The sequence below is a fragment of the Ursus americanus genome, chromosome 18 (genome assembly GCF_024610735.1).
Source record: "Ursus americanus isolate L20-20 chromosome 18, mUrsAme1.1.p, whole genome shotgun sequence".
NCBI lineage: Eukaryota > Metazoa > Chordata > Mammalia > Carnivora > Ursidae > Ursus > Ursus americanus.
The window spans coordinates 37434805-37447660 of record NC_142144.1 but is presented as its reverse complement, the minus strand read 5'-3'; the positions used below and the strand labels follow the sequence as shown (position 1 = coordinate 37447660).

The 12856-nt window shown below is 42.9% G+C and overlaps 1 protein-coding gene across 1 annotated transcript in view; it reads left to right on the top strand.

Annotated features, from left to right (window-relative positions):
- The window catches only part of ACO1 (aconitase 1), a 54018-nt gene that overhangs the window by 16475 nt on the left and 24687 nt on the right, over nt 1-12856 (top strand). Inside the window, exons 2-4 of the mRNA XM_045780306.2 lie at nt 4625-4743; nt 5754-5922; nt 6949-7086. Coding sequence (XP_045636262.1) covers nt 4647-4743; nt 5754-5922; nt 6949-7086 — 404 coding nt within the window. The 5' untranslated portion in view covers nt 4625-4646. The remainder of the gene's footprint in view (nt 1-4624; nt 4744-5753; nt 5923-6948; nt 7087-12856) is intronic.

Sequence of the window (12856 nt, the reverse complement as noted above, 5' to 3'; positions counted from 1 at the left end):
ATGAGGGACAAGCTCCGAATGAGCTCCAACATCACTGCTTAAAAGATATCATTTCCGGGGCACCTGGGTGGCTCAGTCCTTAAGAGTCTGCCTTCGGCTCAGGGCGTGATCCCAGGGTTCTGGGATCGAGCCCCACATCCGTCTCTCTGCTCCGCTGGAAGCCTGGTTCTTCCTCTCCCACTCCCCCTGCTTGTGTTCCCTCTCTCTCTGTCTTTCTCTTTGTCAAATAAATAAATAAAATCTTAAAAAAATATATCATTTCCCCTTCTTACCTTCTTTTTCTTCTTTTAATTTCTTTTCTCTTTTCCTTTTCCTCTCCCCCCCCCCTTGCCTCCATTCAATCCTATCTTATGTTGTGGAACAGAAAATGTAGCACCCACGCATATTTCCATTCACACTGACCCTTCCCCCCAAAAAGAAAAAAAAACTAGGATAACACTCCACCCTCTCCCAAAAAATCCACAATGACTCTGTTCATGCCTCCCTTTTATAAGTATTGAATGGGGATTAGGTAAAACAAAACAAAAAAAAGGCAGGAACAAAGCAGAGGGAAGGCAGGATGGGGGATAAGAAAAGAAAGGAGTTGAAACAATGGGGTGTGCGCGCTATGTGGGTGTGGGAAGTAGGGAGGGCTCCTTGGCCAGCTGGCGGGGTTTCTAGACGAAACCCAGAGCAAGGTGGTTTTGAAGTCTGCAGGATTTGCAGGACTACCTGAGGTTTGAAGAATGGGTACGATTCGGGCCAGGGGAAGGCAGACCTAGGAGGCGTTTATGACGCCTGGATTCTACTTTGGGTCTGGACGGTTCCCAAGCCAAAGCTCTCTCCCTCCCGCCCTCCTGGGAACATGGTTGTTTGGACTTTCTCTTGGGATCGCTGAAGCACGGGGAGCCCCTATAAAGCAATTTAAGACAGGAGTGATAGCATGAGTGAAACCGAGGGATTTCCAGAGCCCTCCAGATGGTGTGAAAGGACTGTTTCCCAGCTTGGAAGCAAAACCAGGTTTTGGTCGCCAAACACAGCTGCTAATGCTTTTCCACTGACCTGTGGCTCACTGAAGAGAGAAGGACATGCGACGATGCCGAGCTCAGACCGACGTGCTGGTGACTCTGGAAGAAGGAAGGGCAGCTCCAGGATTCAAAGCTGAGTTCCAGGAGGAGGATTTCTCAGCCCCATGAGCCTCTTGCTTTTTTTTTTCCAGCTGTGGGGCTGGTTCGTGAGCTCCATGCAGCACGACCTTTAGAACAGGAGTTGCTGCACCGGGGGAGCTGGAAAGAGCCAGGATTTAAAACCTAGCCCTGCCTCTTACCAGATGTATGTCCTTAGGCAAATTCTTCCATCTCTCTGAGCTGCAGTTTCCTCAGCCGTAAAATGGAAATAATGATATGCTTTCACTTACAGAGATGTCGCCCAAATTAGAGAAGATGGTGTAAAGCCCTGGGTGTTTAAGCACCGGTACCCAGGTACTTATGTGCTAGTACTAAGTAACTAGGGACTGATAATCCTTTCTCTTTTAGCTTCTGCAAGTAGAATGTGGTTCGTTAATATAGTGAAATTAGGCAATTATCTAGTTTCTAAGGAAAAAGGGAAGCAGACAGTAGAGCACTTTACACAAGCCCTTTTCCATAAAAGCCCTACGGGTCACTGTGTCTGTCCTGCGGCCGGCTCTGTCGGGTGCTGGGGCGGCCGGGGTGGAGTGAGGCTTCCGAAGTTCCGCCAGGGGCATTCGCAAGCTCCGGGAAGTCAGTGGACGCAGGTCGTCCTCACTGCTTCGTGGCCAGTATGGGTACAACTTCGCCATTGGGTTTGCCACAGCATTTTGGCAAACTGGACGCACCTAGCCCCTTTAGGGTTTGACACAGAGAGAGGGGTGACTCAGAGCCTCGAGGCTTTTTGAAGATGGGAATGACCCACCCTGCCCGGTCCTGCAAGGGTCTCCCACCGCTTGCTGGGGCTGCAGAGATTCACACGTGTCCCACAGCCTCTTCTCTTGATCCGTGTTCTGGGCAAGCGAAAGAGCAGTTTTGCAGTTGCTGCTGTTTGGGGCGGTAAAGTCGAGGGGCAGCAGCATCGGTAACCAGTCAGAGGGAGAATAGGGTGATTGCCCTTTTCAGTTTACACCTTCAGAATTCCGGTCAGTGGAATTATTCGTCCTGTTTTCTGAGCCCCCAGATTCGTAAACTTCTGCAGACAGGCAAACACATTCCTTATGAAACAGCGTGTATCTAGGGCTTTTTTCCCTCCTGACTGGCTCCTCATTTAGTGGCGATGAGTAACGGGTCTCTCTATCTGTGTGGCATTGAGCGCGCTCTCCGCTCAAGGGGGCGCTTCCGTGACTCAGCAGCCACCCTCGCCAGCCTTTGCCTCCTCTTTCCGCCCGCCGCTTCTCCGTTGCCACGGCCCCCTCCGGAGGCCCGCGCACGTTACCTCTCGCCTCCTCCCTTCCCGGAGTTCCCTACCCGAGTTTTCTCCGTCTGGTGACCCTGCCGACCTCCAGTCCTAAACCCCTGCCCGCAGAGGTCGGCCCACGGGTCGCGCAGCGCCCACAGGCGTGTTCGGTTTGGCCGTCACTGCAAACCCACACAGTCGTTTGGAAACCTTTAATTACCATTTCTAAATCAAGAGAGTTCATGTAGAAATCCAGACTGCCTGACTTGCTTGAAAAATTGGATGATCTTTCTCCACGGGGAACGAGAAGAAAGAAGCAATTCCCAGCACAGGCTCTGGCAGAAAGACCCTCTCCCCTGCTTCTCTGGTGCACGTGACAGGCGTCTGGCTTGTCCTCTGGCCTCCAGCACCGCGGGCCAGCACCTCTCCCCAGAATCACCTCCCAGTGGACTTACTACATGCATGCACAGTAGCTGTTTCTCTAAAACATGTAACTAGTTTTCAAAGACTGGTCTGTGCACATGGGTAAAAAGGCACACGATGTGAAACGATGTACAGTGGAAACCGAGTCTTACTCCCAGTCTGGACGTCTCGGCCCCTGTCGCAGCAGCCAGTCCCTTTTGTGTTTTAATGAAGACAGAGGCTTGTCTGTGGAGACAGGAACCACTTGTCACTTTTCATCCCCCCAAACAGTCACTTCCTGTACAGGCAGACCTCATTTTATTGTGCTTTGCAAACAGCGCTGTTTTGACAGATTGAAGGTTTGTGGCAACCCTGCATTGAGCAAGTCTCTTGGCACCATTTTCCCAACAGCATTTGTTCACGTCATGTCTCTGTCACGTTGTGATAATGTTCATAATATATCCAGCTTATTCATTATTGCATTTAGTATGGCGACCTATGGTCAGAGATGATGACTCGCCGAAAGCTCAGATGATGGTTAGCGTTTTTTCACAATAAAGGTTTTTTTAATTAAAATCCGTACATTATTTTTTTAGACATAATACTGTGGAACACTTGATAGATTACAGTATAGTGTCGACATAACTTTTATATGCACTGCGAAACCAAAAACCTCAGTGAACTCACTTCATTGCGATACATGCCATATCGCGGTGGTCTGGACTGGAACCCGCAATATCTCCCCAAGTCTATGCCCGCACATGTCTTTTCATTTTACAGTAATACGTTGATCGTTCCATATCAGTCATCCCCAAAATATGTTGAATATTCAAGTATTCATAAAACCCCTGGGTTAATTGGGGAAATGTTACTATAGGTTTTTTTTGGGGGGGGGATTTTCTTTTTAAGTAATCTCTACACCCAACACGGGGCTTGAACCCACAACTCCGAGATCAAGAGCCACACACTCCACTGACCAAGCCAGCCAGGCGCCCTGGAAACATTACTATTCTTATCTCAAAATTAAGACTGTTGGGGAATGGATTGGTTGAAGGATTTTTGCCCAGGGAGTAGGACTGGAAAGCAAGTCTTCCAATTCCTACCCCAGTGTGTTTTGCTCTGAGTTGTACAGTTATTTGAAATTGCTGTTTATCTGTGTGGTGGAGGCCAGGAACGGTGTCCTCCCTTGTTCACGGCTTATAATTTATACAAAGATATGTAAGTCCTGCCCGAAGATGGGGGTAGAGGGTCTCCTCCAAACGTATCTGGAGAGTTTGGGCCTTTATGCCCCACTGCAGTAACGGAGATTGCCACCATATGCAAAAGTGAATCAGGAAGACTTCATACTAACACATTGATTTCAAATGCTGCAGAGACTGTTACAACAGAAGATAGCTCCTTCCGAGCTCCCACTTCCAAAGTTCAAGTTTTATACAGCTGCATGTTGTCTGCTATAGACCTTTTACCTCCCAGCAAGCAAGACAGGAGTCCAGCTCAGAAGTCTGTTCATGTAGTCAGGATTTACCATGAGACACAGGGTATCTTATCAGTGGAAGAGGGTTGGAAAGTTGTGAACATAAGACAAAAGAAGTTTGGGATTTTACGCTCTCTTGAGAGGTGAATGCTAGATTTCACAGTAGCTTCACAGAAGCCCATTTTATTTGCTAAGATGTTGTTCTGGTAGTCAAGTATGTCCTGCCCTCCTCCTACTTTGAAAAGATAAGGATGTCTTAGAGTGAATATGTACCATTATTGTTAAAGAGGGCAAACATGCCTCAGAGTAAACGAGATCCAGCTTTGCGAGTAGATATTAAACGTTCTCTTTGTTTTTTTTCAGGGACACGTGGCCATCAAGAACCATGAGCAACCCATTTGCACATCTAGTTGAGCCTTTGGATCCTGCACAACCAGGAAAGAAATTCTTCAATTTGAATAAATTGAAGGATTCAAGATATGGTAGGTACCTGGCTCTCCCATGTAATTGTTCTCACAGCAGTTAGAGTCTCATTTGCATAATAATTAGGCTGTGTAATTAATTAATTAGCCTTTAGGAGAGTTAGAGGGAGTAGCAGAAATGGCCAAATGGTCTTGGATTAATTATACAAACACACACACACCTTTCTTACATTGCCCATTTTTAAGTAAGTAATAATGATTATATACATGCGACATTTATATAACAATTATAGAATATAGAGTGTTTGTACATATATATTATATTATTTAATCTGTATAACAACCCTATGAGGTCATGTTTATAAAATGTAAGAAGTCCTGAGGAAGCTGAGGCCCAGAGACGGTCAATGCCATGATCATGTGGGTAGCAGAATTGGACAAAAACAGGTCTTTTTTATTCCAAATCCTCTGCCTTTCTACCTTTGCACTCTGATCTTTTCCAAATAATACTAGGGGAATAATTTTCATAGAGCAGGATAAAACATTGTTTTATAAATAAACAAAATAGTCTTTCTTACAAATTACCATTGTTTTATCCTCAGACCTATTATCAGGGGTCATCATACATGATGTTTAGGCTCGTATTTCCTTTGAAAGGTACATGTGACTGGTCTTAATTACAATAGTTGTAAAGGAATTATTTTCTCATTTCTTAAATGCTAGTTTTCATAAGAAATATTACTTTGTCTATGTGTGTTACTTTCCAACACATAATATAGTAAATATCTAGATTGACCTCTTTCGTGATAACTTAAGGGAAACTGTTTTTGGAATCCAAGGTAAGGCAGCAATTTATTATGAAAGAATTAACTATAGTATTTATTTTACCTATTTTGCCTAGTGGGTATTTTCGAGTACCAAATGTCTTAACCCATTCCCTCTTTCCCTGTTGGAAGAGTAGTCTGATGCCTTGTATCGAGTTTATATAGAGATTGGCTTTAACTAGCTCTTAATGAGAAGGTGTCTCATGGCTTTTGTTTGTTTTGTTTTGCTTTCTCCTTTTTGCCTAGAACGCTTACCATTTTCTATCAGAGTTCTCCTGGAGGCAGCCATTCGGAACTGTGATCAATTTTTGGTGAAGAAAAATGACATCGAAAATATCCTAAATTGGAATGTCATGCAGCATAAGAACATAGAAGTGCCATTTAAGCCTGCTCGCGTCATCCTGCAGGACTTCACGTGAGCCTAATGTCACTTCACTCCCCTCTTCACTGCCTCCCTTGTCAGCCTTTAGAGAAAGCTTCACACACACACACACACACACACACAGTGCCTGTATAATTTGTCACCCAATATCCAGACCCTTTTGAAAAAGTAAGAAGTCTGTTATCCTGGACAGCAAGAAATTATCTCGGACACATTGGGATGTGTAGTCACTTTGCCTTTTCCAATGGCAGAGGTCATTATCTGTGGTCTCGGAGCTCTTAGCCTTAAGTATACTAGCAGAAGGTGGAAGAAATTGCATGGAGTAGGGCTATCTTGGAATCTTCTCTCTCATATCCTGTCACCCACATAGACAGTTTTGAACAGCTGTCCTGTTCTAACAGTGATGTGCTGTCCCCTTAGAGGTGACTTATAGGTCACAAGGCCTGACCTGTTGTCATTAAGCCTCAGTTCACATCCTGCTATTCCCAGGAGTCTTTACTCCCCATCATGGCCTGCTGTTTTTAGACACTACCTTTCCATTTTTAAAAGATGTTATTTTTTTCCTTCTAGAGACCAAATTTCATCTTCCTAGAGGACAAATTTTACTCTCTAAAATAATAAAAAGGAAAGATTCACCTAGTCTAAATTTGATTCATAGCATACTTTCCTAATTTACATCCATTTCTTTAAATTTGGTCTGACGGTGGAGGTCCATGTATCTTCTCTAGGTCTTTGTCGCCCCACCATGTGAATGGGACTCAGCCATGGCAGTAACGGTCCCAGAGTTTTTAAGTGCCTGCCTTCCCACGGTCTCTGTTGAACCCTATTTGTTGTTACTTTAATGCAATGACAACACTGCATGTAGAGCTACTCGGGGCACTTACTACCAATGTCTGCTCAAGGAAAGGTGTTTAGAAACTTCCACTTTTCTAAGTCATCCAGTGTTCGCCCCACTGATGAAACTGTCTCATGGCCAGTATTGTCAGCGGAGATCAAAGCTGACGAATCCAAGGAACCTCGTTCAACAGTTTTGTCTTCTGCTTAACGCTCTTTTCTTAGGGGTGTGCCAGCGGTGGTTGACTTTGCTGCCATGCGTGATGCCGTGAAAAAGTTAGGAGGAGATCCAGAGAAGATAAACCCCGTCTGTCCTGCCGACCTTGTAATTGATCACTCCATCCAGGTGGATTTCAACAGAAGGTGAGAGATTAGGATGAATACTTGAGTTTTCTCTTTTGTGCAAAATCTTAGCGTTCAAGTCTTCTTTGTGTGTGTATGTAGATAAATAAAAGAAGAAAATCTTTAGAAGGTGTATTCAGAAAAACTCAAACTTACTATAGATTTTCCAGGGAAGATTTTGGGGCGGAGGGAGTAGGTTGTTTTTTGGGTCTTTTAATGTATGGTTTTTTTCTTTTTATTTCTTCTGGGGCCAGGCTGAAGGAGAAAGCAGCTATCTGGTGATCACAGAAGCTCAAAAGGGCAAGTGGGAACCCATAATATCTTTTGAGGCTTAGGTCAGGCCAGGCATAGAATCATTTCTCCTCACAGTGACATTGATCAAAGCAAGTCACCCAGTCGAGCCCTAAATTCGGGGCGGGGAGTACTGTTGCAGAAGTAACTGCAGGATTACACAGGGAGGGCAACCAGGTACTGCTAGAAGAATAACTAAATAGTTATTATTAACTATGAGTGGGGAAAGAAAGAACTATACCACATTCAGTGCTGGGGAAATTAATTGTTTGGTAGAGAGAGCAATGCCTGTGAATTAAAGCATTAATATTTTTAATAATAAATCATCAGAAAATTCAGAAGAAAATTTATGTGTCAAATGTCTTGTGGAGAAAGACCTTTCTAAATCTAAAAGCAATGAATAAAACAAAAAAGAACAAAGAACTATCGTTTTAATCACTTCAAAATTAACAGTAAATATCTTAAAAAAAGATTTGCCACAAATATGACAGAGGGTTAGTACCCTTAATATATAAACAGTGTGTATAATCCATTAAAAAATAGTAAAACCCAGCAGATAGATGGGCAAAGGAAAGTGGACATTTCACAATAAAAGGAAAAGCAACAGTAAACACTATATAAATCCTTTTCAACTTCGGAAGTAATAAAAAAGTAGATTAAATCCTTGAGATACCATTTTCTCTTATCAATATAGTTAAGATTAGAAAATAAACACTATTAATTATAAAGGTGTCATGAGGGAGACACTTTTTTGCACTGCTGATTATACTGTAAATTAGGAATGATGAAAGCCGTGTGTATGAAGATTATTAGAAATTGCCATATCCTTTGTCCTGAGCAGTACCCCTTCATAGATAATCTGAAATTCAGGAGTAGCTTCAGGACTAAATAGTATTCATTAAAGTATTATTTATAATAATGGAAACCTAGAAGCACTCTTACTGTCCATCAAAGGAGAATGATTTATTAAATTATGGTATGTCCTTAAAGTGATTATTAGGTAACATTTACCGTTATAATTCTAAAGTGTTCGTTAACACTTGGAACGTGCTCGTGCCGTAGCTTAGTGAGCCAGATACAAATGCGTGTACAGTGTGATCTCAGCTAGATGAATAGTTATAAAAATATTAAAAATTGGAAAAAGAGGTGACAAACTGCTAAATGATTTATCTCAGGGATTGTAGCTGTTCTTTATTTTGACAATAAGAAGCTATGGTTTTTATAATAAAAAGTCATTTAAGAATATGAAGCAAACCATTCAAAGTGGAAAAAAAAACCTTGCTTCCTTGGGGGATTTAAGTGGGTTCCATACAGCCTCGAGAACTGTGGTAACTGGCCGTTCTCAGATTAATGTTGCCAATATCCAAACCAGATAAATTCAGGATAAAAAGAAATCTGCTTTGTCCCCTGAATTGACGGTTCTTGGAACAAATGGTCCTCAGCAGCTGCTCCCTTTCCTTCGGACTCTAACCTCATCCTTAGGCAACTTGTCTTTTGTTTTTTCCCCTTAAATCACATGAACTCAATTTAATGGTTTGGTGTCAAAGGGAGAAATTAAAAATACATACACAAAATGTTACTCTATTTGAGAATAAGGATATTTCCTAACACCCCACTTCAGAAGTTCTAAAAGGAGCCTCACAAAATCATGGGCAACTTTATGTTTCTTGGAGATTCTCACTGGTGTTAATGACTTAGCTTTATTTCACTGCCTGGAAGGTGAAAGTACTGGTGAGGACAGAATTGTAATTGTTTTAATGTCTGAAGTCTTTTGACTCAAAATTCAAAGAGCTCCTATTAAGTATGTAATACTTAATAATATTACTTAGTTATTAATATTACTTAATATTATTACTTAATATTATTATTACTTAATAATTTAATATTAAGCATTAAGTAATATTAAATATTACTTAATAGTAATAAATATTATTAATACTTAATAATATTAAGTACTAAGTATGAATCTGGGTCATCACAAAGTTCAATGTGATTTATTTTTCCTCTTTAAACCTGGAAATTCATCAACTCTGGTTTAAATTTTTTATGGACCCTTTTCATTTAAACTGCAGTACTGAAAACATTATGAAAACCACAAAGTCCGGGGGTGGGGGGAGGGGAGGGGAGGAGGACTTTGATCCAAACTGTATCCAAATCTAGCAAACACTTTTTTTTTTTTTAATTAAAGACAACATTTCTGTTAGAAGTGTTTTCATTGGTGCTGTTTTGTTTTTATTGCTCGAGTTTGGTTTTGCAATTTGACCTCCCAGTCTCTTTTTTCATTTTTGTAAGGAATTAAATGTGATATGTCTCAACTTTTGTGGAACTGTGAGCTATGGGCTGATTTCCAGCTATTTCCAGAAATGAGCTAGAAAAACTGTGGAAGGGGTGCTCAGATGATAAATATTCTCATTTAAGTCTTTCTGAGTTCTTTGCCTGGTTTGAATAATAGTAATTGGCCTCACCATTTTTAGGAATAGAAGGTCTAACTAACTCATTATTATAAAGTTTTTCAAAGTTATCTCAGAAAACCTTTTTTTAAAAAATCCCAACAAGAATATCATAACAATTTCTGACCAGATTTCATGGGTATGGAAACTATCTCCTCTGTAAATACTGTTTGTGAATTTCTGAAGTACCACTAAATGTAATACTCAGAAACTTTGATATACATCCAAATCTGAATTCAAATTATGTAACTAAGGAGAAATTTCCTCTTTAGTCCGTGAGGCCTTTCATGTTCAGAGACCTTATTAAAAGCTCAATCGATCAGTGAATTAAGGGAAGTTCTGAGTGGTGGAAAAATCCGAATTCTAGGTCTGTTTATTCATTCCAGGAACTAGAACTGTTAATTTTAGCCAAAAAAAGATGTTTTGTTTTAATGAGAAAATGGGTTTTTACCTGGAATTAACCCATCTTAAAACAGCCTAAGCATTTCTGGCTTCTGCTTGTCCTGTGAGTATGTTGTTTACGTCAGACTGACGTGCCAGCATTCTCTGGGCTGAATGTCACCCTTCCAACCCTGCTTCTCTGCTGTGAGAAGCTCTGATGTCCTCCCAGTGCTGGAGGCAAGAGGGTAAGGGACCCTGACTGGTCATCCACAGGTGTTCTGAGTAGAAGAACTAGGGGAGCCAGAGGCAGGGCTCTTTATGATTAAGAGTAATGTCCCAAGATTAGAAGAGAGAAATTAAAGAACACAGGACTTAAGTGCAGTTGGTAAATGTAGTAACCATGGAGAAGGAAGCAAATCATCCTGACCCGGGGAGTCCAGAGGGTTCTGCCGGGAGTATCACTTGCTCCAGGTCCTGAAGGGGGTTTACAAGGATGGAAGCGCTGGAAAAGGCACTCTACCCAGAGAATGGAGCATGAGGGACGTGAGGTTTGGGAGAGTCTGAGGGCTTCAGGGTGCCTGCAGCTAAAGAAAGTTTGGACCAGGAGATAGGAGAGGACTTATAAAGGAAGTTTGAGGTCACACAGGAGGACTTTGTTTTTTAAGGCAAGGGATTCGTATTTTATTTAGAAAATGGGAAGCCATTGGCAGGTTCCAGGTGGATCCTGGTGATCTGTGTTTTAGAGAATGGATTCTGGCGACGGTACAAAGGTAGGCTGAGTAGACTGACAGAGGAGCCAGTTAGGCTATTTCTGGAATAAATGCTTCGATAGCTGTAAAAACTAAGTGACGGGAGGGGAGGTCATTAGATGATATGGACAGATGCAGATGGGGGTGAGGATGAGATTCAGGGAGGAAGCTCACGCATTAGGCTTTGACCCATTGACTGTGTGGTGTCCGAGGTATTCCTGATGCACATGCCCAGCATATTTGGAAGTGTGGATGAGGACGTGGTGAGACAGGTGGGAGTTGGAGGGATGGAGCCCTCAGTGTACTAGTGAGAAGGAGATGAGTACCTTGAGGAGGAGCTGCACCTGGTCCAGAGGGTCCAGAGGCTCTGCTGTTCCGGTGGCAGCATTCTTGTCCTGCCTCGTTCCCCTGTGTTGGCATCTCTCCTTTCTCTCTTTCTACCTTTTGCGTTTCTCTAGCACATATGCACACTCACAGACATTCATACCCGACATCAGGGATCAGCACATTTTTTTTAGGACCAATAGTAAATAGTTTAGATTTTGCTGGCTACATACTGTCTCTGCTCACATATCCTTTTGTTTTGTTTTGTTTTTACAACCTTTAAAAATGTAAAAATTATTGCATGCTTCATGGCCAAACACGTGTAGGTATTGGGCCGAATTTGGCCTATGGAGCTGGAATCTGTGGCCACCTGCTCCAGGGCACCCTCGGGAACGGATTCCATTAAAGCACCTGCACTTACCTTGGAGACTGTTCACACCTAGAGAAAACAGTGTGGTAACTGAGTGTGGTCTTTGTCGAGTAAATGCTAAGTGCTTCCAGTCCTTTTTTGCCCAAGGAGCACCTACCTGTCTTTATTGGGCTGACTCCACATGTCCTTCAGACTGCATCCGTGTCACTTTCCTCTGGAAGGCAGCCCCACCCCCAGTCTGAATCTGTGACCTTTTCTGAGTATTCCCCTGGCACCTTGTACGCCCTGCACCGTGGCACTGATAGTCACACTCCTAGAATTGCCTGCTTGCTTCTCTGCACCGCTCGCCAGGCTCTGAGCACCAAGTGGGCAGGGCACGCGCTGCTCTTGCGCCCTTGTACTCCCAGCCGGTGGCACGGGGTAGGCTCTGTGGGTCATTAGTAAGTGAAGGAACAGCATGGATGAAAAGTAGAGAACGGCGGTCAGGGGACAGGTACCAGGGCCGTCAGACCTGGGCTCAGATGACGGCTCGATCGTCGACAAATGCCTGGCCTTGGACAGGTTAGCTCACCTCTCTGCCTCGGCTCCTCTTCCGCACACGGGGTAAGAGTGGTACCTCCATGAAGGATGATCGTGATGCCTGATGAGTTCGTGCGTCTAAAACACGTAAAGCCTGTGACATGATCCTGCACTGTGGCTCCAGCTGCCAGGGTTCCAGTTCCAGTTCCAACATCTACTAGCTGGGTGGTCTTGAGCACGTCTCTTAACCTCTCTGTGTCTCAGTTTCCTCTTTTGAAAAATTGGCTGTTTGTGGCATCTAACTTACAGGGTTGTTATGGAGACTAGATGAGAAAATACATTTTAAATATTTAGAATAGTGGCTCGTTCCTTCTAAAGTCGGTAAGCGTTAACTACCAATTAATGAAGTGTGACTTGGGTCTTAGCTATTAATTCTACTATCCTTTCCTGTGTTCAGTATACAGTTTATAAGTGCCTTCCATGTGCCAGACCTGCAAAGTCTAAATAGGGTTTATTCTACCTTGACTCAAAACAATGTACGTAATTTGATTATAAAAATCCTGGAGAAGCTTCTTGATGCCCTGCTCTGCCTGTGTCATTCCTAATGGACTGAACGACTTTGAGTAAACCTCAGCATGTAATCTGTGCCTTAGAGATATTCTTGGGTAGCACCATCCTCCTCGGAAACCTCTGTCCGAGAGCTAGGA